The sequence below is a fragment of the Prionailurus bengalensis genome, chromosome E1 (genome assembly GCF_016509475.1).
Source record: "Prionailurus bengalensis isolate Pbe53 chromosome E1, Fcat_Pben_1.1_paternal_pri, whole genome shotgun sequence".
NCBI lineage: Eukaryota > Metazoa > Chordata > Mammalia > Carnivora > Felidae > Prionailurus > Prionailurus bengalensis.
In genome coordinates this window covers 28,874,386-28,900,791 of record NC_057347.1, presented here as the reverse complement: position 1 = coordinate 28,900,791, position 26,406 = coordinate 28,874,386, and the positions used below count along the sequence as shown (strand labels likewise).

The following is a 26,406-nucleotide window of genomic DNA, read 5'->3' as shown; positions in this document are numbered from 1 at the left end:
CCAAGGAAGTCCCTGACGTCCTGCTCTGGCTTAGTAGCCACGTGTCACCAGGGATGGGTCATTTAAAACAATGCCAAGCAGTTGAGCAAAATGACGATGGCAGACCGTGCCCCACCTCTCGCGGGGTTGCCATGGAGACCAGGTAGGATGATGTATGAGAAGCATTTTGAAACCAGAAAGTGCTCCCCACGCCCAAACCCAAGAGACTTGTATTTATACTGAAAGCAGCCCACGGGTCCTGCCACTTCCTCCAACACCGGGTTATTAGCGAGAGGGGGAGGTTGCGTGAGTTATAAATATACTTGCGTACACATACCTCAAATTCCTCATGGGATATTCTGAATAAATTTGACAGTCTGGGTTTTTTTTTCCTCCCTCATTTTTTTCCCCATTAAGCAAGTGTGTTAACTCGAGACTTGCATTGATTTTCGCTGAAGATGCATTAGGCGCCACACGATTGCCTATTAGTGTTCATTGACCTATATGATAAGAGAAGAAAATTATTTTGGGGGCGAGGAGGAGGCCAGTCCCATCTTTCCCTCCCTGACCTAAAAAGGAATTCTTTGTGGGTTAACTGTCAGATGTTCCCCAGTACCCCCATCTGTAGCAGGTCATTTTCATTGTGAGGTATCTCGTTTTCAGATTTCTATTCTCTATTTCTGTGTGTGTGTGTGTGTGTGTGTGTGTTCTATAGCTTTGTATTATTCAAATGAATATTCAGTTTTGTTCATTTGAATAAGAGAGGGGGAAAAAAGGTTTGACTGTTAAATGCTTATCTCTTAAATAGAGCTTTACTTGTTACTTTCCAATAATAGCTTCATTCAGGAGAATGCTGGAGAATTTCATTTTCAAATGCGCCCTGTCAACTCCTACCCTATTTATGTCCATTTCAAACCCTTTTTGTTTGGAGTTTCATCCTCCCGACCTTTTCTTCCTGCCAGTTTTGCTGACTCCTGGGGGCCCTCAGATATGGGGGTGCTTCGTGAGAGGCTGGGCAAGTGTCATTTTGCTGATGACAGGTGAGAGGGTCCCTTTGGTGAACTAGCCTGCTGTCCCCCAAATTTTGACCCTTCGACACTGTCCCCCACACGGTTGTCAATCCCTACGGTTCCTCTTTGTTCTGAATGGCAGCTTGAGTGACTTTAAATACCTACAGTCTCTGGCTTCAGGGTGGTGCCTCCCCTTAGGATCAAGGGAGATGGGAAACCGAGCAGGGGGGATCACAGGGACACCCCCAGAGGGCCCTGATGGAGTGTGAGCCCTCGTAGACTCACCATGGATCAAAGTCCTTGCCTTGGCTGGGACCAGAGTAAGATGCCCTGTGCCCTCCCCCCACCCCACCCCATGCATCTGTCTGCTTCTTTTAGAAGCCCAGAGAGGTGAAGGGACTCTCCAGGAATACACAGCTCATTATTTGGTCCTTCCTTTTTTTGAGCAAGGATAATTCCGTGTCTCCTTTACCTGGCTGTTATGCCTCTACCTGGTAGGCTTTCATGAGCCACCATTTCTGATTCTCTGCGGGGCTCTCTTTTGGAAAAAATGGGAGGAAAGTAATCAGTCCTTCCTGCCCCTTCTCAGGAAGAATCAGACTTCCTGAGTTTCAGGTAGGATCTGTACATCTGGCAGACTGTTCAAAAGACTATGATGCCTTGAAAATATTATGCTGAGTGAAATAAACCAGACACAAAAGGACAAATACTGTATGATTCTACTTACAGAGGTACCTAGAGGAGAATGAGGTTGCCAGGGACTGGGGGAGGGACAAATGGGGAGCTATTGCTTGCTGGGTACAGAGTCTCAGCTCAGGATGGTTAAAAAAAAAAAAGTTCTGGAAATGGATAGTTGTGACAGTTGCACAACATCATGGACATACTTACGGCCACTGTAGCATACGCTTAAAAAATGGTTACAATGGTGAATTATATATTATGTACATTTTTACCCAATAAAAAATTTAATTTCAAGAAAGAAAAAGTCTTGGATGTCAAAAAAGGATTTTTCCTACCCACCACCCGATCCTTCCCAAATTTCTAACCCTGCTGTCTTTTCACTCTGTTTAATTTATTTGGGGGCTGTTCTCCACTGAGTTACTAATTCATCGTAAATGGTAATGCACCTCTGAGAAAAAAAATGATTATATGTTAAGGAATAACATTTATTGATAATTAAGTGTTTCCTGGTTTCTCTGCTTTCTCAAATGGAATAAATAAATATTTTAGACACAATCAACTTTGTTTTCTCTATCCGGGCCAAACAAGGTTGTCGAAACGATATAGATCTTTAAAATACTGCAAATGAGTCTTGACATCACTGAATTGTTATGCATCCAAGGTACATAGGCTTGAAATCCAGACTCTCTCCTTTGATCAGGAAAATCATTTTTGTGATACTCGAGTTTTGAGTCCTGTGGGGTTAGGGAAGGGACCAGCAGGGAGAATATCAGAGTCAGAATTTGAAATGATGCAGCGAGTCCTGCCCCCACCCTTCCTGATGCAGTCTGCATTTTAATTCCTGTCTCCTACCTCTGTCACACCTCTCCCCGGCTCTGAGTGGTGGCACAGAGTGGGAAACTGGCGATACAGGGAGCCCCGAATGATACTGGGCCTGGAGTTCAGACCGTGGTTTGCACAGCGGACCAGGAAGGCATGGGTTGCAGCAGAAAAGCAGCTTCAGTGGTGGTCATCTCGCCATCATCACCCCAACGGTGATTTGACTTACCCTGGGCACTGTTCCAGGATCAAGTACCTGTGCTCAGCAGCAGGCTGGCTGCAAACCAGGCTGTCCTCTGGCTTGTGGAGCGGTGCCCTTGACTGGCACTGGCTTCGTGTTATTTCCCAGTGGCACTGATGGGTTCGGTTCATTTGTCCACACTCTGTTACCTTCTATCCAGAGCACATGCTTGGCCCGGCAGGGGGAGGTCACGTGTGACCCACCTGTGTGGGGGCGGCGAGACCTGTAACCTGGCTGTACTAGCTTCTTGAGGCTGCTGTTAGAAATTTCCAAAAACTGGGTGGCTTACAGCGACAGAAACTTGTGCTCTCACAGTTCTGGAGGCCGGATGTCCACATAGGAGGTGTCAGCAGGGCCACGCTCCCTCTGAAGGCTCTCAGGGACACTTCCCTTGTCACTTGCAGCTTCTGGTGGCTCAGGGGTTCCTTGACTAGTGACTGCATCACTCCAGTGTCTGCCTCCGTCTTCACATGGGTTTCTCCCCTCTCTGCCTTCTAGGCCTCAAATTCCCCCCCTCCTTTCTCTCCTAAGAACACCTGTCACTGGGTTAGGGCCCGCCCTCATTCTTGAGATCCTTAACTTAGTATGTTTGCAAAATCCTTTCTTCCAAACAAGGTCCCATTCATAGGTTCCAGGGGTTAAGACGGGGACTCATCTTCTGGGAGTCACTGTTCAAACCATTACATTCATCCTCATTTGCAGGGAGGTTTCCCCTGAGTACCAGCCTGTCCTGGCTTGCGTAGGCATTCACGTGTTGGCGGGGTTTAGATACAGGCTAGAGAGGTGACCTTCAGAGACACATGAATGTCGAGGTGACCCGCAGGCTACAAGCGAGGGTCGTGAGGGGAGGGGCGAGATCCGTTCGGCAGAGACGTTCTCCTTGAGTGGGAACCTCAGACTTGTGTCACTTAGGGAGCAAATTGCTGTAGAAGAAGAACGTTGCCTTGCTGACCTCTGCATACTCAACCATGGAGCACAGGTGGGAGCCTGCAAATGCAGAAGGAAGGGCTGAGTCCGTCTCGAAGGGAGGCAGTGATGCAGAAATGGTTCGTTCATCCAGCCACCAGCCCCTCAGCACTCTCTGCGTGTGAGGGGCTCTGTGCATCCCGGGGACCCAGAGTGAATGAAGCCCCAGCCCCGTCATCGTTCTTGAAGCCCCGCTAGCAGATTCCCCCATCATCTGCCGTGTACCCTTCCCTCCCCTGAGCACCTTTTGAAGGGCACTGCATCTTAACCCTTCTGGAGGGGCCCCTAGCATCTGGGTCTAGGTAGGTGGGCAGAAGAGAGGGGATTAACCAAAATGACGCAGGTCCCCCGTGTGCTGAAGGGGTCCCTGCCTGGGTGATAGGCTTACCTGATGGTTTTCACACTCCTTTGAAGGGGGCATAGGGAGCCAACACACCAAAGCCTGAAGAGGAATTACGTGAAGGCTGCCTCTGGGCATGGCTCTCGTCCTGCTCTGTGAACGACAGATGGAGCCCAGGGGCCAGAGAGGAGGAGACGCCCAAATGAGGGAACCCAGAGAACGGCGTTGTCCCTGTCTCTACGGGGACCTGGTTTGGGGCTCAGGGTTGTACACGTGGTGAAAGGTTTTTTTGTTGGGCCTCATTTCCAACAAAACGTCATTGTGCCTGAGGACCCAGCCTCTCCAGGATGATGCTGGGGAAAACGTGCCAACTTTGAGCCTCTGTAGCACATACTTATGTCCCCCTGATGGTACATCTGACCCTCAGCCATTCGTGTCTACAACAGGCTGGGATGTGTGCTGTGGAAACACTGACCTGGTATTCGGTGCATAGTAATAAAATATATATCCTAATGAAGACTGTGACTGCCATTTGTGTGGTAGTCCCAGCTCCCTGTTTTGCTGGAAATTGTTTCAGAGTAGACAGTGGCTGTTTCCATTCCTCTCCCTAGGAATTTTCTAGATCCTACAGCAATGATGTAGGAGCTCAGTGTTTCATCTGCCTGTCCTCTGCTGTTCCTTAGAGAATGTGGTGGTGGAGCCGGAGAGGAGAGACCTAGAAAGGACCGGAGAGATGCCCTCTCCACCCTGGGTTTCCAGGACCCAAAGTCAACACACAAGCTTGAAAAGGAAACACAGTCCTGATATAAAAGTAGCCATTTTGATTTTCATGTTCCTGGTTGGTGGGTCCAGGTTTGTGTTTGGCCAGGCTCCTATCTTTGGGGATGGCAGTGTCTTGGCCAATTTGAGCTGCTATTGCAAAGTACAATCGCCTGGGAGGCTTATAAACAACAGAAATGTATTTCTCACCATTCTGGAGGCTGGAGGTCCGAGATCAGGGAGCCAGCATGAGCAGGGTTTTGGTGAAGTCCCCCTTCCCGGTATAGAACGGCTGTCTTCTCACTGTGTGCTCACACAGCAGAAAGCAGACAGATAAAGCAGGGGTCTCTCACATCGTTTATGGGGGCACTAATCCCATTCGTGAGGCCTCCACCCTCATGACCTACGTGCCTCCCAGAGGCCCTGCCTCCTAACACCGTCACCTTGGGTTAGGATTTCAACACATGAATGGGGGGGGGGGGGCGGGCACAACCTTCAGTCCATAGCAGAGAGCCTTGCAAATCCTGATGGGCGTGGGGGCTGTGACCTGAGGGGTGGTCGGGTGTCACCACCTTAATCTGCAGGTGCGCAAAGCTCAAGGCGCAGAGTGGGGAAGGGGCTTCCCAGGATGACACATAAGTTCATACGTGCAAGGTCAGGTCTGCTGCGACCCCCCCGCCCCCCGCATTAGGATGTCTGCACCTGTTGCATGCATTCCCCCCGGTGTTAGTGCTCACACTATAGCCGCGTTTCATCTGAGGCGGGGCGCCGTCCTGTGAGTGGGTCCATGTGTTAAAGCAGTGCTTTCCGAGTGGGGTCACAGATGGGGCAGCGTGCTGGAAGGGCGGGAGGGGCAGTCGAGAGCGACTCAGGATGCTGAGCAGCGGTCGCCTGCCAAAATTCTTCAGTACAGCTTGTCTAGCAAAGCCGGTCTCCAGCCGAGTAAATACAGTGGATAGCTGACGGGCTGACAGCAGGCATCAAACAGTCTTAAACTGCCCCAGATCCGCAGCGCTTTGGAAGCAGCGGTAGAAAAAGGATGCCTGCGCAGAACAGAGGCCTGAAACTTTTAATAGTTTCTTCCAGGCCTCAGGATGTCCTGATGAGGTATTAGAGGAAGTAATTCAGGAAGAAAAGGACAAATAACCACCTCCGTCTGGAGGCCGACCCAAGGGCTGGCCATTCCAGCACGGAAAGGGCAAGCGTGGCCCCGCAGTGATCCCCGCCCCCGCTCTGGGTAGCCCACCCACCCGCCTCCACACGCACAGAGCCACAGGGGCTCTGACCCTTGTAAATAACAGACGAGTAAATTTCTTGTTTGCTTCCGGGCAAATGTAAACCACACAGCGCCCGCCGCACGGGGGTGAAATCATTAACTTTTCCTCACTGTCAGAAGGGTGCTCGCTACAAATGAGAAGTCATTTCCTCAACCTGGAGGCCCTTCCCAGGGATCCGGCCCCCTACCCTCAGATCAGGAGCCTGTCACTGCTGCAGGACATCAAAGGAAAACATGTAGCGGGCCAGAACTGAACTCACCACCCCCTCTGTTTTTGTGTTTTTGTTTTTCCTTTTTCCTTTAGGGTTTGGCTTTGTCACGTTTGAGAATGAAGATGTTGTGGAGAAAGTCTGTGAGATCCATTTCCATGAAATCAATAATAAAATGGTAAGTTTGCAGGGGTGAGGCTACCATGCATGCGATGCCCCCCTTTCCCCCACGTACACACCTTTGTCTTGCACACTCCTGTAGCCCACGTCATCATGCTGGAGGGTGAGCAGGGCGGGCACCTTCTAAGACTCTGACGGCTCAGCTCTGGGAACGGCAAGAGTTGGCGAACTTTCAGCGAAGGGCCGAGGGATAAATATTTTCAGCTTTGCAGGCCACGCGGCTGACTGCCACAGCCTCTCAGCTCCACTGTTGAAACGCAAAAGCGTGTGCAGACAGTACCGCATGAATAAGGCTGTGTATCAGTAAAGTTTTGTTTATGGACACCGACACTAAAATCTCATGCAGTTCTCACGTGTCACAAAATATTTAGTTTGGTGATTATATTTTTACCATTTAAAAGTACAAAACCATTCTCGACTCTTGGGCTGTACAAAAGCCCACGGTGGGTGGGTGGGGGACCACATTTGGCCTGTACGTTCTAATTTGCCAACTCGTGGCTTAGGATATGTGTTGGCTGTTTGGCTTGGCTTTTTGAGGGGGCGTATCCTGGGTAGGAAGTTTACCACCCAAATTTGTTCTCTCTTTGGGCCCTGCTGGGCAATTAACATTCTCCCTTTCTGATCAACTGGCTGGTTTTACCCTCATGAGTGCCTTCTTCCATACCTCCATTTGGCCCTTTAAAGCTTCTTTTCCTGGGAAGGCACCCTCAGCAGGGAGGAGGTGACGACCATGGCTGAGTTTGGGGAGCCAGATAGGCCTCCAAGAGGAATGGCCACCAGAGGGTGCCATACCATGTACTGAATGTGCACATTGGCTGGCTCCAAGTCTCAAATTCCTTCAAATCGAGTAGGTGGGTGCGAACCCCCCTTGTTGTTGGTTCCAGAAATCTGGGAGCTCAGCAGGTGTTTCTGGAGCCATCAGCAGGACCTTTGGAGCCAAAATATTTTGGTTGGCCAGCAAAGCCTCCAGCCCCAAGAGAAGAGGGAGGGCAAATTTGTTTCACTTGCAGCTGTGACTTTGATATTTTCTTCCTTTAGTCAAAACATTCCTTGCTTCTGAAACATGCATTCAGATATGCATTGTATATTGGTCTGATATGTGTTCGCTGACTTTAAATTCAATAATAGAGCTTTTAGTGGGGATAAGATCAAAGCAGTCTGCTTAGCATGTGGTGCTACAGGCCTGATTCAATATTTGACTTGCTAATTTTTTCCCAGGGCACTAAAATAATATTGTTCATATTGTTCCTAGCCATCATATGCATCTGAAATGAAAACACTGGGTTTTTTTGCATACTGTAGGTTGGAGGTGTCAGCTCAGGCATTAAAATGGTACTGGGGAGATAAGTGTGTAGGAATAACACAGGACCCTTCATAGACGTTCTGTGTACCCCCTCTCCGCAAACTCGGCGCCTTCCAGTTGGTACCTCTCTCTTTTGGTAGGTTGCTACTTGCTGTTTTTAAAACTATAGAGACGGGGCTTGAAAGGAAACCCAACTCTGGTACCCAGAGGCCTTGTTTCTCCTAGCCAGGCTCACTGTTGACAGGCTCCGCCGAGGGCCGCTTGGGCAGCGGAGAGCGAAAGAGGCATCCGAGAGCACTGGCAGGCACCTTCCCGTCCTGCCTGGATTTAACGGCTCATCGGGAAGGCCCAGTGTAGACTGGCGAGAGACTGTGCTATGTGCTGCCTTGAATGCGTATGTGAGGCCCTTCCCTATAGATTGCTTTTGAAACAAGCCTGAAACACAAGTGAGAAAGGGATTTATTCTCCTCACTCTTCCAGTGGGGAGACTGAGGGCCGGGGGAATCTGCCCCAGGGCTCCCCAGGCAGTAAAGGAACATAGGTCTTGAGCTTACTGGCTGCCAGATGAACTACACAGATAGTTGTTTTGAGCTTGGGGGTGTGAGGACAAAGTCCCAGATGACACAGGGGGATGGTCAGAAGGTAGAGTTTCAGTCCCAGCAAGATATCCCCTGGCCTGGCTTGAAGCAGGAGACGTTTGTGGCCCTTGTCCCCAGTCGTTTCGCATCTCTTTTCCACCCAGCTAGAGGCTGACTGTGGTAGGTACAGGGAGTTGTGCTCATCCTGTGAGGGTTTCTGTTTTCTCTTGAATCTGGGGCTCGTACTCGTTCTTTACGGGGATAAGCAAAAACAGAAGTAGATAAGAGGAGGGGGTGGGTGCGGAGCGGTGAGGGTCACACACAGGCTTGGAGGTGTCCCTGCAGTGGCCCAGCCCTGCTCCACACCAGTCACCGTCTCTCAGGGGGGATTTTGAGGTGCTGGAGGAGGCTTTGATAGATCAGGAGGCCTCGCCGAGCTCCAGGGCAACGGGGCCTGTGGTGACCGCCTGGTGGGGTCGCCGGGCCCAGGGGAGGTCTGAGCACGGCGCCGCACAGGCCCGGGCTTGATAAACTTGAGCTCTTGCCACCAGCCACGTGCTAGTCACTGAAAGGACCTCTCCAGCAAGCCGTCCTTCCCTCAAGAAGCCTGAATCCTGAATTGCTCTGGATTCCGTGATACCGGTTTCTACTCCTGAGGCCCACGGAAAAGGAAATGAATGTAAACCGTGCTATGGACAGAATTCAGATGACGGACTGGAAAGACCCTGAGAGCTCAGACTGCCAAGCAGAGACGCAGACGGTTGTTAGAAGGTCCACAGGAGTGTTTTGTCAGCCAGACTGTGTGTGACGCTGTAAAGACCCAGCTCCTGGAACCCTGGCCATCTCTGTGAATTCTGCAGGGACAGGTTGCCACGCCACCCCAGAGTGTGCCTGGAGCAACCATTTTCTCATGTTCACAGATAAGAAAGGTCTCACTGCGGATGAGTCACAGAGATAGGACTTGAGTCCCCATCTGCTCCTTCTCAACCCAGTACCCCTATGGCTGGCACTCAGTGGGCCCTGTGTCGGTAACTGTGGAATGAAGAAAGGATTACAAGAGGGACCATGTGACAGGGAGGCACGGCATAATTCCCAAAGCCATTTCCCATCTGATTTGGTTGGCGAGTCTCCTGGGCATTTTTAAAAAATGAGGGCCCTTCCCCGGCATCTGAGAGCCAGCCATCGGGAAGCTGGGATCACGGGAACTTGCCCCCATTCCCGTAGAGACCCTCCCTTAAGGAGGTCACCTCCATGGTGGTGGTGGCAGGGCACGACCCTCCTGCACTGAGATCCCGCGAACAGCCAACATTTTTTAGTGCTACCTACATACACACTCTGCTGAGAGCTTGCTTTAGGCACCTCTTCTCTCACATGCATTCTGCTGTAGGTACTGATTATTATCCCCATTTTACTGCAAGTGAGCAGTGAGGCAAAGAGGGAAGGTGAGCGATTTTCCCAGGGCCAAACACCCAGCAAGTGGCAGCACCAGAGTTCAAACCCAGAGAGCTAAAGTCCAAAGCTCACATTTGTACCCAGTAGGCTAGCACCCCTTCCAGGCGTAACAGGACTTTAAAGGCCCTCTAGCTGGGCTACAGCCTTCCAAGACCCCTGACCACCCCTCCCAGTCAGCCGGGTCATGGCCCATGGGACTCCCATGTTCTCCTAAGAGAAGGGCGGAGATGATGGGCTCACCCAGGGCCAGATTCCTGGCTGGGGTGAAGGACCAGGCTTGGGCATGAGGGGTCCCTGTCGACCACGACAGATTTCCACGCCTCTTCCCCCAGTGCCCCAGAGGCAGGTGAGCCACGGGTATGGTGGCGGGATGGTGCGGGGAGGGTGCGGGGGGGGGGGGGCAGCTGGCCGCCACCTGAGCTCAAGGCCCAGCCTAGGAAAGCCAAGACTCAGCCCCTTCCCCCTCTTGGCACGGATCAGAGCGAAGCGCAAACATGGCTCTTTATCAATAAACACACACATGCACCTGCGGAGCCACCTGGTGACCCTCCGGAGAGGGCTTCCTCTCTGGCCGCTCTGCCGAGCCCCAGCGTGGGTACAGCTAACAACGCCTCCCGCCACGTGCCCCTGATTGAAGCGCCCCCCCCCCCCCAGCAGCAAGGACACTTGCTCGATTGGTCACCAGCCAGCACAGCCTCCCAGAGGCCTCCTGGCGAGCTCCTCAGCTGTGGGGAAGGAGGCAGGGGTTGACAGAGACCTGCTCCAGGCATCCCTAGAGGCCTGGCTCAATCCCCACCCCAGAGGAGTCAAGAGGGCCTCGCTGGGTGAGAACGTGGGGTCCAGTATGAGGGATGCAAGGGCTCCTCTTCTGACACCTGATTCAACAGCAGCACCTTGGCATCTGCTGGGCACTGTAACAGCGTTTTACGCACACTTGGTCACCGTCCCGTTTTACAGAGCGGACACTAGATAGAGCTCAGGGTAGTGAAGGGACTTCCAATAACCCATGGTTCTTTTTTTTTTTTTAATTTTTTTAAATGTTTTTATTCATTTTTGACAGAGATACAGAGCGCTAACAGGGGAGGGAGTGAGAGAGAGAGAGGCCCAGAATCCAAGCAGGCTCCAGGCTCCAAGCTGTCAGCACAGAGCCAGATGCGGGGCTCAAACCCACGAACTGTGAGATCATGACCTGAGCCAAAGTCGGACACTTAACCGACTAAGCCACCCAGGCGCACCGCCCCTCCACCCCCCGTACCCCCACCGAAATAGCCTGTGGTTCTAAGCTGCGGGGCCAGTGTTGTCCTCTGGCTCCAGCCCTGTGTCCTTCCCCCCTGCCAACATAGGCAAAACCTCATTAATTGAAAAATCTGGGTTGGTTAGACTGGTGAAAATGAGGAAGAGTTATTTGCTTTGTACAAGGGTTCCTACAGGATTCCTTTAAATAGTTCTCTTCCTTGTTCCTTGAAGGTGATCTGATTTTTGAAATTTGCTGAGTAGTTTGTAACCTCAGTAGGAATACAGACCTACCGGGCCCCACCCCCAGAGCTAGTGAATCAGAATCTGCATTTTGACAAGTCCCTAGTGATGCGTGTGCACATTTAAAGTCTGAGAAGGCCCAGGTGAGGATCGCTGCTAAGGAGATAGTGTGTGTCAGAAGGAAGGGACCCGGAGTGAGGGCTGAGGCCCCTGGAGCACGGAGCTGGATGAGCCAGCCTGGCGTGGGATCCCCAGGCCAGTCTGCCGCTCTCAGCACCGCCCCACACTCTCTTTGTGTGCACGGACACCAGGTCTCCCCCCCTGCACTCCTGCCACAGGAAGCTGTCCATGCCCGGGACCACCCCCCGCCAGACCCCCGGTGCTGGCATCCCTCCCCTCTTGACAAGGGTCTTGGAACATAGATGTTTGAGGCACATCCTCTGGGGTGATGGGTTGGATCCTCCAAGTAGCATGCACACGTCCTGGTGCCCAAGACAGGACCTCCTGGGTCACTTAGAGGCACTCAGGGCTTTAGAACACGTGGACCCGAGCCTGAATCCCATACCCACTGCTGGTTGTCTTGTGACCAAGCAGATACCCCACTTGTCTGCACCTGTTCCCTCCTCTAAGATGGGAAGGATGGCGACCACTGCCCTTTGCAGCTTATTGAAGGCCCCGTTCGGTTCCTGGCCCTGGGAGCTCTTGGACTGTTGTAGGGTCTAGAATCTGATAACCTTGAAGGAATCACCTTCCCGAAAATTCCATTGGTAACTGCAGGTTTCTTCCGTTTGGCCTAAACCAAGGGCCAAAAAGCTTTGTAAAGGGCCAGGTCGTATTTTAGGCTTTTGAGGCCCTAGGTCTCTGTCACAGCTACTCTGCCATCGTAGAGGAGAATGCAGCAGAATGTGAGTGGGCACAGCTATGTTCACATAAAATATTATTTATAAAAACAAGCAGCAGCTGGATTTGCCCTGTGGGCCATAGTTTCAGCTCCCGGCCTCTACTAACGTAGCTCAGAGCAAGTGAAGTCTGCTTATCTCAAAGGGGCCAAGGAAGGGCTTTTAGCCAAGACGTCACCCTGGTCCACTAGCCCAAGGCAGAGGGTCAGAGGTGCCCCAGACAGATGCTGGGGTTTGGGATAGTAGCCTGCAGAGAGCATCAGTGCCTTCATTCTTAGGGGGACCCCAAGCACTGAATAGGTGGGGAGTAGAGGAACAGTCAGAACAGGGTTCTGTCAGTCCAAGAGGTCTTTCCAGAAGAAAGTGCCACAAATCCCCCACTGCTGAATGCCCCACAGTACAGTTCGCTACTCATTGCTAGACTCTGTGACCTTGGGCCAGTTACTCGTGGTCTGTGTTTTGATCCCACCTCAGTAAGATGGGGATGGCACCCCCCTCAGAGATTGCTGGGCTTTGTGACTGGGCTTTATCAGCCGTAGCATGCTCTTATCAACCCAGTAGGCCTCATCATCACTATCATTGTTCTTAGAATTGTAGTACTGAACAAACGTATAATCATAAAGTAAGGTGGTCTCAGACAGAGGTGCAGACCTGGGCAGGGAGGAGGGTGTGAGGCAGGTACTCGCCACGCCCTGGCTGGGAGGTGGTCCTGAAAAGAGAAGGTGTACATCCTGCAGAGGAGAAGGGGCCACTGCAGGGATTTCTTAGGTCCCAGGGAGGCTCACTCGGGCCCTTCCGCTGAATCTTCCGTTGGGGGAGGTTCCGAAAACCCCACTTCAAAAACAAAGCCTGGTGAGCTCTCACGCCTGCTACCTTCAGCCCAGGCAACACTTGGGGTGGGCAAGAGGACCAGAGAGCAGGACAGTCCTGGCTGGGCCTCTCAGGGTGTAGTGCTGGGTCAGATGGTCCACAGAGGCCAGCTAGGGTTGGCCTGGGGGCACCGCCACCTGGATGGGGTGTCCCGGTGAGTGGGCACCCATCCCCTCCCTGAGGCCACTCCTCCTCGGCCCCGAAGACTGCTGCCACAGAGCTGATCGGGAACCAGCCCCAGAGTGGGGGGCGGGGCGGGTAATGTGGGTGGAATTAACTAGGCTTGTGTGTTCACCACCCTATTGGCCGCATCCTCCTCGCTCGTAAGCTAATTTTAGCCATCCATTCTGCTTCTGTTACCATTTATAAAATGAGAATGTCAAATGCAATATTAAACAAGCAGGATGAAGGCAAAAACAGGAAATGCCAGAGAGGCACTTAATAAATGAACCTCGTGTTTACGAGCGAGAGGGAGGTCCTGCGCCCCCCACCCCCACATCACGCAAGCACATGTTTGTGTACCGGCTCTGTCCCTGCGGGTGGAGGGGTTTGCCTGTTGAGGGAGGAGAGGGTGGGGAGGCCAGGGTGGTAAATGTTTGCTGCTCTTCAGGCAGAAGCAATTGGGCCTGCGGGGAGGTGGCCTCCCAGTCACACAAGTTCTGGCTCCTTCACCCTTCATCCGTCCTCTGGGAAGGTCACTGCAGGGGGCCTGGGGAGGGTGGGGTCCTTCTGCCTCTCTTGGTGGCCCAGCCCCTCTGGACTTTCCCACGTGTGCTGCTCTCTGCACACCATCCACAGCGTGTGGGGTCAGCAGGGGGCATGAAGACCACTGGGAAAAGCTGTTTCCCTTTCCCTGCACCCCTTCTCTGGGGCCTGCTCTTCCTTTCACTTCACCCAGCTGCTCTGCCCAACTTCCCAGGCAGGTGCAAGCTAATGCTCAGCCATCTCTCTCTCTCTCTCTCTCTCTCTCTCTCTCTCTCTCTCAAATAGAGAAATTAGGGTCGCCTGGGTGGCTCAGTCGGTTAAGCATCCAACTTCGGCTCAGGTCATGATCTCACAGTTTGTGAGTTCGAGCCCCACATCGGGCTCTGTGCTGACAGCTCAGCCTGGAGCCTGCTTTGGATTCTGTGGCTCCTTCTCTCTCTGTCCCTCCCCTGCTCACACCCTGTCTCTCTCTCTCTGTCTCTCAAGAATAAACATTAAGAAAAAAAAATTTTTTTGAATCCTATAAATGTAGAAATTAAGGCTTTTGCAGGGTCTCTGGCAATGCCCCCCAAGGGCTGGGGGCGCGCAGCCAGCCTCGCGGCTGCCTTTGGGCACCTGCTGGAGGCAGAGGTGTCTTGTCACTTTGAAATGCCCTTGCAGGTTCCCAGAAATAAAAACAACAGCTGCTGCTGCCACCATCAGCTTTTTCCCCAAATAGTGCAGTCTGTGAAGCGCCTTTTGCGCACCTTGCTGACGAAAGCAGGAAGACCGGGCCCTACCTGGCCAGTAGGTGGGGGTGGGAGAGGTAGGGAGAAAATCGATGGCGGGGTGCCAAGAGCCTGCCGGGCGGGGGGGCGACGGCCACTTTCTGCCTCTCTGCTCCCTGGGCTTTGCGACTTCAGCACAGATGTGAACTGGCTTTATCACCTTCAGAGATGCTCACCTAGGCTCCCGTGGCGGAGATTAAGGCATGCCCCAACCTTTATCCGGCGCCAACACTTACAGGATTAGCTGCTTTAATTTCTTTGCTCACTGCAGCCCTGTGGGGGCGGTGGGCACTACTGTTACTCTGTTTTATAGATGAGAAAATTGAGGCACAGAGATGTCAGGCAGCTGGTTCCTGCTCAGAGCTCGCGAACAGAGCAGAGATTTAGAGCCAGGAGCCCAGTCTAAACTAGACTGGTGGAAAGGACAGGCCCCCCCCCCTCAGGTCCAGATGGAGCGGAGGCTGCAGTCACAGGGGTGTGTGTCCCCGAGGGTGCTGGGGACCCGCTCCGCTCCACTCCCTGCCCAGACTCTGAGCCCTTGTGAGGGAGAGCCACATCCTACTGAATTCATTTCTGTGTCCACACCCGGCCCCTGCCTGCTAAATGGGAGGTGTTAATAGTATTGGTTTATAACCTCCTTCGCTTTGTCATCACTGAGTTTAATAAAACAGAGGAAACAGTGGATGAAATTAAGTCTGGAACGAGGACGGGAGTTGGCCTTGTAGAAGGAATCGCGTGCAAACGGGCTTTGAAGGCTGGCTAGACGGTGGTAGGGAAGGGCTGTGTGGGCAGGGCCTGGGTAGCTGGTGGCCCAGAGGTGGGGACGGGTTTGGAAGTCGGGCACCTAGGATCGAGTCGTAGATGTGTCATTCCCGGCCTCATCACCTTGGGCAAATCCATTCCTCAGGGCCTCAGTTTCCTTTTCTGTTGTCACTTCGGGCTGATAAAGCCAATTCAGAGGAAATGAGTTGATCAACGAGGGTACTGAGAACAGTGGGTGTTCTCTGAGAACATGTGTGCCCTGCACTGTGCCTTGTATGTGTTACGTGTTCCTGTCACTCTGTGTGCATGCTGTACGTGAGATGATGTGTGTATACACACACGTGCACGCTCACGAGGATCTCGTGGCCGGACTGAGCACATAAAGAGCGCTCTGTAAACAATGTGTTCCTTCCTCCCTACGGTAATCCTGCTGACTGACTGGGGAGATAGAGTCCAGATCTCGTGTCCTGTGGGCCTCTCAGGGCTTCTCACAAATGGGTCTGGGTCGTTCATAGCAAGCGTGTGCCCTTTGTAAGGTGGATGTTTCTGCCGGCGGCCTTTACCTGTCTAAGCTGGCACGTCCGTCTGGTTTGCACAGTAGGCCCTTTCGTGAGGGTCTCTTGGCAGGAGGACCCTTTTCCAGTAGGGCAAGACAAGTTATCCTGTACATATGGGTTCTCTGGTACTTGGCCACAGGCTGGGCCCCGTCTACAAGGACAGTGCCTGATGGAGATGTCTGGGAGGGGGAAGCGAGGGGACAGAACATAGGACTCGCTTGCTGCTACCGGAAGTGCCCAACTGAGAGGCTTCCCTGAGTCCGCTGGGGGGCGGGGGGGTGGTAGGCAAGGCAGGATAGAGAAGCACCCTCCCCTTGCTGGAGTCACAGGCGGGTCTTCCCAGGGCAGCCGCCAGGATCTCTGGGTGTGACTCCTGCACTTCCCATGATGGTGTCTCGGGCCTCGTCCTCATCCAGCCACACGCTCCTGCCGGTCGTGACTCCATTCTGCCTCTAGCCATGGACAAGTACAGCGGCTGGAGGGAATGGGAACCCTGGAGCAGACAAGGCAGCCTGACTCTCTGAAGGTCACTCAGAGGGAGATGCCCAGTGGGTCCATCTCGAGCTCCACACTGAGGAGGACCATGGCCCTGCCTGCCCTCCCAACCCCTCCCCGCCTCCTCACTGGGCCCTTTCTATGCTTGTCGCTCGCACCTTGCTACGCCATCAGCCTCCTTCCACAACTCATTCGGCAGCTGCCTTGAGCAGGGCCAGCTTCCTGACTATGAGGCCTGAGCAGCTACGAGACCCTGTGTCCAGAAGGGCCTTGCCGGTTTCACTACTGCCACCACCAGCTCCTGTAATGATTGAACAAAGGGCCTCTCCTCTTCATTTCCTAGTGACCTGAACAGTTTCTAGCACATTCCGTCGCTGCCATGCTCTTGAGGCTAACTCCTGGTACGGTGCAGAGGGCAGGACAGTAGAGACTTTGTTCTTCGCCTGAGTCTCTCACCTTGCATCTTCATTGTTCTGTAGTTTCCTTGAGAGCAGCACCTCCCCCACCCCCCCACCCCGAATCTTGGTTATGAACCTATAGAAGCCCCATGAAAGGTCTTGCCCTCCTACAGTCTCCAGAAAGGCTTCTGACTGGCAGAGAGGTCAACAGAGAACAGTGGGTAGGACAGAGAAAGCCTGGCCGTGGGACAGCACAGGCCATGCGCCGAACCGTGTGTGGTCTCTGGGGGTACGGCTCAGTCCTCCGGCCTCACCAGAGAGAGCTGGGCTCCAGGCAGGACCCCAGATCTTTATGCTGGAGTGGCATCTCCCCTGCCCTGTGCTTCCCTGGAACCCGCTTGGGGCCTATCTCCCAGAAGAGGCGGTCAGCTTGGGGCTTCCGGAGAAGCAGTGTCGGGCTAGAATCCTCTGGAACCTGACTGGAGAGGTGCGGCCTGAATTGGAGGAGAAGCTGATCTTGGGGCAAGACCAGGTCAGGCCCCTGTCTTTCAGGAAGTTCCACAGAAGGTGCTGCGCACGGGCACCACCACCCCCTCCCCTGCCAAGCACTCACCCGCCCGGAAGGCCTGCCCTTTGTTCCCTTCCCTTCCACCGACCACACAGTCAGTCCAGGTTGGTCTCTCTGGACACTAGTGAATTTTATCCTCTGACATGGGCTCCTCTCCCCTTGGAGGAGTACATCGTTTCTGACGTGCCCAGTTTGGGGTGAGAAGTGAAGCTGCAAACACTAGCCTCCAGGCCACACAGGGTTGCCTTGTCCTGGGTAGTAAATCAAGGCCACAGCCACAGGGCTCGGGTTTCCCCAGACCAAGGCCCCCGACTGGTTTCCCTCCCAGCCCCAGGGCCATGTGCTGACTGGGGCCGTTTATGTAGAAACCAGGGAAAAAACAAAAACCTTTTCACTTCCCAGACCTTGGCATCGTCCTCAGACTGCCAGCCTCTTCCAAAAGGTGCCCGGCAGGGAGCTTGCCTCAGCAAGGGCTGCAGGCCAGTTGGGTGAGGCGGCCACTCAGAGTAGCTACAGGGAAGCCGTCCCCACGAAAGCCCCACTACCTTCTTCAAAAGCCGATGCTAAGTGGTCCCCCTGACGAGAGGGTGTGGCATGGGACCGGCTCCCTGGGCATGGGCCGTGGCATCAGGCGGACCTGGCTTCCAACCCGGCCTTACCACACGTGGTCTGAGTCTGCAACCACAGCTGAGGTGTCTAAGGTCCCTGGACCTCAGCTTCCTGTTCTGTAAGATGCATTTATACCTATAAAGGACATCATGGAGTCCCCGGACAGAATAAGACCATGGAAGTTATATTAGCTAGAAGCATCGTGTCCGTGTGTCCGTCCTGAGGTGGGTAACCGTACCATGGTTATGTAAAGACATATGTTTACATTTAGGAAATGCATATCATCACGTACACACTGGACTCTCGTAAGGTTCAGGGAAAAACATTCACAGGTATAGATGTGGGTAGAGACACGCCTACAACTGTCCTTTGTACTGTCCTCGCACTTCTTCTGCGAGTGCAAAACTATTTCTACATAAAGAGTTGGAAACAGACCTCCTTGCTGTGTTGGGTCCCGATGGGCAGAGGCGCCCCACCTCGGCAAGCAGCCAGCACAGAACGTCAGAAACCACACACGCAGGCCCACGTCCGGCCTCTGATTCATCCTCTAGAGGAACATGCCGCTGCCCTAACTGTCCTGCCGCTGCCCTAACTGTCTTGTCGTTAAAGGGTCCCGCTAGATCAGCTAAATCATTCTTCTTGTCCCGAAACTGTGCAGACCACACCCACTCCTCCAAGGCCAGTTTGCCAAACAAAGCAGCCTATTTGAAGATCGAAAATTTAAAGCAAACCCTACCTTTGGAGGGGTTGGCATGCCCTTGGCATCCGGCCCCTGGCATAGGGTTGCTTCGTGGCTTTACCAGCCATGAAACTGGATAACGGAGACCTCGTCTTGCTAATGTGAGCTGTCGGTCACAAGTGGCCTCCGAGTCTCCTTACAAGCACGGATTCAAATAGAATTTCCTGCAAAATCTCTTGCCCCTCCGACCACACTGCTTTTTTCCAGTCGTGTTTTGGAGCTGTAGCCGTTGTGAGAAGCTGCCAAAGTGGGTTCTGAGGACCAAGACTTGGAGATGTTCCTTCCACAGAATCTGCCCCTGCCCAGGGCTACCCCAGAGAAAGCACGTACCTTAAGTGGGTTTCTGTTGGGGGCAGGGCTGAAATCGCTGGGACGAGAGGCCTGGTCAGCAAGAGGACACTTGCTTCTGTTGACCATGGGAAGTCAGGCACTTCCTTCCAGGCTGCCCCCTCGGGGAGCTCCCATGCCTGCCTCGTGCCCCATGGTGGAAGCGGGCCTCAGCGCCCACTAGCCCAAGAACCCGGCCAGACAGAGCCACGGCTGGGAGGAGGGCCTCCCGCTGTCCTGTCTGCTCGCTGGTCTTCACGGATCTCTCGTGGTAGCTATTCTCTGAAGACAGCCCTGTGGTCTAAACTCCCGGTATGCATGCCCCGTGTGGTCCCCTCTCACAATCTAGGCCGACCAGGCGTAACCAAGAACATGACGGAAGTGGCAGTGTGGCTCTCAGGCCTAGGTTATAAGAAGCCTTGCAGACTCTGCCTTGGTCTCTCGGGATTCTCATGCCAGGACAGCCCCTCTCTGGGACTCAGCCACCACGCTGTGAGAAGATGGAGAGCTGCGGGGAAGCCAGAGGTGGGTGCCTCCCATGGACGGTCCCAGCCGAACCTAGACATCACCTGCCGTGTGAGTGAAGAAGCCCCTGAGTGAACCTCCAGCTGAGTCCAGGCTTTGGCTCCAGCCCCAGCCACCATCTGACCACAGCTACATGAGAGACGACACCAAGAGCCCCCCTGGGCCCAGTCTGCTCACAGAACCACAAGAAAGCACGATCCACCGTTAACTCGGTTGTTACTCAAGGTCACGAAGTTTGGAAGTTGTTAGGTACACAGCAGTAGATCCCAGGGATGTCGTGTGTGGCCAGATGACCTGAGTGTGTGACTGGAGCTGGGGAGACAGGCTGGTGTTCCCCCTTTGGGTTCTGACTGTAACTCGGGGTATTCGTGCCCGGTTCTCTAGCTTGCACGGGGCCCAGTGGGAGGGTAGTGGGGGTGGGGGAGGGTGACCCAAATGTGGTCTAACTCAAGACGCTCCAGAGGCTGGCAGGCCCGAAAATGACAGGGAGGCAGGTTGACCTATGAGTATGTGCTTTAATGTTAGGAGAACAAGACAGTCAGAACCTGTTCTCTTCGACAGAATGAGAGCTCTCAAGGTGGAGGCCTGCCTTATTTATGTCTGCTTTGCCCACAGCCTAGCACTTGTCAGGCACATTGAGTCCCTCAGCGTGGTTGAATTGAGAAGACTGGGTTTCCATGACCCTAACGAGCATGTGAGTCAGTGCATGCTCTGAACGGGACATCACAAGGGACCAGGGAAGTAGGGGCAGACCCTGGATCCCTACTCCCTGAGAACTCACAGTCTTATGGAGGAGGTGAGGCTTCTGCCAGTCCGATGAGGGAAGGACATAGTTTTCATCCTCAGCAAACCTCTGACCCACACTGCAGGGACTCAGAATGCAGGCAGAGAATAGCTATTCCCTCTTTCCTCTTGTATGTTTTCAAAGGAGCTGGGGGCTGGGTGGGCAGGCCTCCTGGTCCAGAGAGATCTTTTGAGAAACCTTCAGCGCAGGCCAGGCCAGGCCAGGCTCCCTGGTGCGGCAGCTACCTTTCCCTGTCACTCAAGTGCCCAGGACGTGCCGGGATCCCCCAGAGAGTGCGTGTGCCATGGCCCCTGGCCTCAGGGAGCACTCACAGCTGACATAGCGGGTGGTCGACCGAACCCACGCAGCCACCGCTGCCCAAAACAGCACCAGCAAAGACAGAGCAGAATTAAACAGAGCTGCCAGCCCTATTCAGTGAGAGGGAGAGTAGGTGGGTTTGTTTAAAATACTCCCATTACAGTCAGTTAACCTTTATGTTTCCTAAATGAAAACTGTATAAACCTGAAATTTTCGTTGATCAGGTTGCCTAGGAACAGGCAGCAGGTTTTCATAAGACAATGCAATAGATTGTCACCGATAGGGCCATTAGGAAGTGAGCTGGTTAGCGGTATTATTCCGGATCCCGGTGCTGGCGTCAGGTAATTATCTGTCTGCCTCTGCAGAGCACACCCATCTTCCTGGGCTCGGGCAGGCTCTTGCAAATGAGCTTTCTCAGCCTGCTTCGGAGTCCCAGGGATGGAGCGTAGGAGCAAATTGTCATCCTGGGCTTATGAGAGAAATCTGAAAGACCAATTCTGATGAATGTATTTCGTTTTAATCACCTCTCCTTACCACTGCTTGCAACAGTAACACTCAAAGCAGAAAACTTGGCAAATAAACAGCAATAACAAAATGCACCGCGGAAGTGAAAGAACAAAGTCGCTCTAAGGCAACTTTGGTATGTCTTTGTAATATTTTCCCCATATAGGATATGCATATACACTTATTTATCTTCCACAAAGATCCTATCCCCATATAGGATATGCATCTACACTTACTTATCTTCCCCCCACCCCTTACATTTAGGGTGACCAACCATCCTGGACTGAGGGTTTCCCAATACTGTTGCATGTTATTATCAGCATACTTTTCTGTGGCTTCATAGCTTTCAGTCAGCTTGGATGAACCAAAATTGGCTAACTGATTCCCTGTTCTTGGACATTTAGGGTATTTCCTTTAGGAAAGTATTATAATCAGTGCTTGTCACCACAGTAGCCTTATCCATATAAGTTTATTCTTATAAAGTAGGATTTTATCCTGCAAGTAGGATTATTAGGTCAAAGAATGCATACTTGTATGGCTTTCGATATTTTGTCTTGTTGCCCTCCAAAAAGATACGTGCTAATTCCGACCCCTCCTCCCCATACTCTCTGGGGCTCTGACATCAAGGAATCCTGTCATCGCAGCCAATCTGATAGATGAGAAGGTATCTTGTTTAGGAGTATCATTTGTGACGTGTGATATGAAAGATATGTCTAATTACTAGTCATTTGTGAATTGCTTGTTCATGTCGTTCACCCATTTCCATTTCGGGATGCTCATCTCTTTCTTTTTAATCTATAAAAACTCTTTGTATGAAGCTTATCAGGCATATTGAGCCTGAATATTGAGCCATTTTGTCCATGTTTTTAAAGACTGTGTGGTTATCACTCTTTAAAGAGCAAGAGTGAGTAATACCTGTTATCTGGTGTCTCTGAAAGACCAGTTAATATTTTAGGTAATTAAAGCTTCCCTCAAGCCTTAAGCACTAAAATATTTTCTTAATGTTTTATTTATTTTGAGAGAGAGAGAGAGAGAGAGAGAGAGAATGCAGGGGACGGGCAGAGAGTGAGGGAGAGAGTGAATCCCAAGCAGGCTCCACACTGTCAGCACAGAGCCCGGCCCAAGGCTCCTTCTCACAGACCGTGAAATCATGACCTGAGCCAAAATCAAGAGTCAGACTCTTAACCGACTGAGCCACCCAGGCGCCCCAATGAAATATTTTTTTAATTGAAAAATATCTGGGATGAGAAGATTTGAGAGCTATCCATATCTCCAAAGTGGATAGCCCGTATAGGTCCCTTTAAAGCAAAGTATAAGCCACATAATGGAACTTCTTCATATCTCAGATACCCTGGCAACGATAGTAATTTTCTGTGTGATAGTGAGACCCTCAGCAGCTGTTGAGCCACGTGGAGTTTGGGCTCCTGTGCCATCTGGCCCCCTTTTAAATATGGTACCTGATTCTTCTCTTCTCTCCGTCGCTATCAGACTGTTTTTGCTTCCATAAGCAGCCCTGCCCTACAGCATCCCATCTTCATCAGTGACGGGGCTGATTACCAGTTAACGATGTTTGTTAAGTTTGTCTGTAAACTCAAAGAAGTAAGCACAGAGCAGGCATCTGAAACACGCTCTTAAAAATAGTGCAGCTACTTCAGCAGGCAACGGTTTTACCTCTCCCCTGGAGTTTGTATTCTACATCATTAAGGTGGTTAAGTAAGTGACTTCTGGGTTGTGTGAGCAGAATAGGATTAAGAAATTTTGGAGGCAGAAGGGAAATGGGAAAGATTAGCAACCACTCGAAGACGTAGCTGCAGAATGAGAAACCGGTAATCCAGATGGACAGAAGCAGTGTTTAATGTCATTACTTCTCCCAGGAGCATGCTGGGGCAGGTTTTATGGAGACGGTGGCATCGCTGACCTAGAAATTTTAAAACTCCAGCTTCCAGACCTGCACCTGCCAGGATATGGCTTACGGCACATTACGCAAGCCTGCTGGTGTTCAGTTTTGTCATCTGTAAAATGGAGCTAAAACTAACTGGCCTGTGTCTTTAATAAGAGAGAGAATCAGGTGGCCTGATGTGAAGGGTCACCGGCCTGAAGGAATTTGCAAGCCTGTGAAGGGCCAAACAGTCGTGAGGGACTTTTACTACTGCTATTGTTTTTCTTCACAGATACACCCAGCAGCCATCGTCTGCACACGTCCCAGTCTGAGCACTCAGCGCCAGCACGTGTGTCTTCAGCCCGCGTCCCTGCCACCCCTCTAAACCCAATTTCATCCTTGTAGGTTTCTCCAAAGCAGGATTTGCAACAAGTGGCGTGTTTTCTTAAATATTTGTTTTGCAGGCCATTTACTCGGCTTGGCTATTTTTACAGTGAATAAGGAGCAAGGCTAAAAATACCTTAGCTGGTAACCAGATCCGTTCTGCATTTGACATTTACGTGGAATTCATTTGCATCTCATTTGTTCGCCTTTCTGTTTAACAGGTAGAATGTAAGAAAGCTCAGCCTAAGGAAGTCATGTTCCCACCGGGGACAAGAGGCCGGGCCCGGGGACTGCCTTACACCATGGACGCGTTCATGCTTGGCATGGGAATGCTAGGTGAGTCTGGGCGGGACCCTGGGGACACAGCAGAGCCATCACGGACTATACACCCAGCCGGGTCATCTACCAGTTGGGCAAGCTCCCTTACCTCTCTGAGCCTCAGTTTCCTCATCTGTAAACGAAAGTGACAGGCCCCTTTGCAAGACATCTGTAACCATTCAATGAAGAGAGATAGATACATAGACAATAGATGGATAATAGGTAAATAGGTAAGTAGGTAGGTAGATAGGTGATAGATTGATGATAGATAGATAGATAGATAGATCAATCATCTTGTCCCATGCCTGGCTCATAAGAGCTGCTTGATACTATTTTATCACCTTTCCGCTCCCTTTTCAAAAGGAGAAGAGCCACCCCCGGGCCTCACTCCTCTCTAACTGGGCGTTCTTAAAGACCTAAGGACGCCTCGCGGCTTCACCTGTGTGAGCTGAGGCTACATTTTCTAAAACTTGGGAGAGGAGGGGGAGTGATGAAGGTGGGCTATAATCCTGTCTATTTAAATGATTAACATTTTTTCTCTTGGGATATCGGAATTTGCATTTAAATGGATGTTTTAAATGGCCTGTTTTACTCTTTATTTGCCAAAAAAAAAAAAAAAAAAAGATGAAAGACAAAGTGTGTTTGTTCCGACAAAAAATGATCTCTCCTGGCTTTTAGAGAAATTAAGTTGCATATTATGCCCCTTCCTTAAAGGTATCTCTGTCCGTCCCGCGCAGATAATTGAAAATCTTACCGCTTAAATGGCATGAAAAATGGAGAAAGCAGTGGAGGAGCGTAATGGTGTGGGTCGCAACAATAATTAGAAATTTCAAGGCGAGAGAACGGTATTTTAGTGCAAGTTATTGTGTGTCGGGAAAATACTAATTAAATGGGATAAATGGTAGTTAATGGTAAAATTCCATTCAGGCACAGGATCTGTCTAGTTTTAATGGATTTTCATTTGGTTTGGCTGAGTCCTCCTTCTATATTGTTTGATCGGCTCTTTGTGTGTTTTCAGATTTGCAGCTCTTTGAATCGTTCCTGGCTCAATTTTAAATATATAAAACTAAAAAAAAAAAAAAGTATAAAACTTTTCTTGGTGTTATAAATTCTTAAAAAGAATTGTATCTATTTTGTCTGAGGAAATAACAAGGGGAGGTAAAGTTATTTTGTGGAACTTTAAGAAATGGAAAGAGATGCCATGAGAATTCCTGAAACTGGCTGGAATGGTACTTCTTCTGGAAGGAATCCTTTCGGTTTAACCAAGTTTCAATGGAAATTCCTATGTACTTCTTCAAAAATTGGCCAAACGATTCTAATGCTGATCTAGAAGAAGAAACACATGAGACTGAATAAGGAAATGTTTTCAAAAGAGTAATGAGAAAAGGCCAGTTTGACCAAATAGCAAAACATAGCACAAAGCTACGGTAATTAAGTGGTGTGGTATATAGGGACGTGCCTGTTGATAGAAAGTTAAAGCACCTGAACTAAATGTATTTCTGTGTATGAGTATCATTATTAGACAGAAATGACTTTTAAAAATCAGTGGGAATTATCTCCTGGTTGGCTAGGAGACACTTGGCTAGCTCTTGCTTAAAAAGTCATTTTTAGGAGCGCCTGGGTGGCGCAGTCGGTTAAGCGTCCGACTTCAGCCAGGTCACGATCTCACGGTCCGTGAGTTCGAGCCCCGCGTCGGGCTCTGGCCTGATGGCTCAGAGCCTGGAGCCTGTTTCCGATTCTGTGTCTCCCTCTCTCTCTGCCCCTCCCCCTCCCCCGTTCATGCTCTGTCTCTCTCTGTCCCAAAAATAAATAAACGTTGAAAAAAAAATTAAAAAAAAAAAAAGTCATTTTTATGTGGTTTTTACTTTATGTTGTATACCAAAAGAAGGTCTGAATGGATTAATAGTTTTAAATTTTAAAATCACATCTTAAAAGAGTTGCCGCCTGCTGGCATGGGGAGTCTTGAATTTTCAAGGTTGAGTATAAAGGCCCTGGGGCATAAATCCTTTTTAGGATCAGATCTTCAGAAGTGCCCTATCTTTCTGAGTCTAACTTGATGCCCTTGACATGCTGAGGAAAATGGACTGTTTTCTTCAGGTGCAGAGGTGTGAGGCGAAGCCAGCTCACTCTTGTCAGTTGCCACAGAGCAAAGGTGCAAAGGTCAACGTTCGCCCCAGACTGTGTAGGCAAGGGCTGGGGACCGATGTCTCCATGGACACCCAAGCTCGGATTCCTGAACAGAGGGCACCCAGTGGTTTTAAGATGGGAGCCAAGGCAGGGAGGCTTTGTCGAATCTGGGAGGCGTTCAGGGGCGAGTAGGCTTTGAGCACCTGCTGCGTGCCTTGCCCCGGGCTGGTGCTGGGAGACAGTGCTTATTAACAAGGCGGATGTGGTCCCTGCCCTCTGAAGCTCGTGGTCCGGTGAGCATGACAACAGTTAACAGCTAATCCTACAGATAGTTAGTTATCCTCATAGAGTTATGGGGTGCTTTAGGAGCACATAATAGAGAATGGAAATCAGTCTGAGGAATCAGGGAATACCTCCCTGTGGAGGTGACCTGTTAGCGGAGCTGAGAAGGTGAGCAAGCGAAGGGTGATCCAGACAGGAATAGCCTTAGAAAGTCAGGGTCCCCGTGTGGAAACCTGAGAGCCCACTGGCCTGGCGGAGGGGTCACGTCCACATGGGGCATGTGCGAGGAGAAGTGCCAGGCTCGGTGCCTCCAGGATTAG

At 51.4% G+C, this 26,406-nt stretch overlaps 1 protein-coding gene across 8 annotated transcripts in view; it reads left to right on the top strand.

Moving 5' to 3' along the window:
- Positions 1 to 26,406, top strand: part of MSI2 (musashi RNA binding protein 2) — a 393,222-nt gene that overhangs the window by 307,333 nt on the left and 59,483 nt on the right. For all 8 annotated transcript variants that reach the window (XM_043583976.1, XM_043583972.1, XM_043583970.1 and 5 more), the window contains exons 8-9: positions 6,376 to 6,458; positions 23,581 to 23,695. In XM_043583976.1, the coding sequence (XP_043439911.1) occupies positions 6,376 to 6,458; positions 23,581 to 23,695 (198 nt within the window). The remainder of the gene's footprint in view (positions 1 to 6,375; positions 6,459 to 23,580; positions 23,696 to 26,406) is intronic.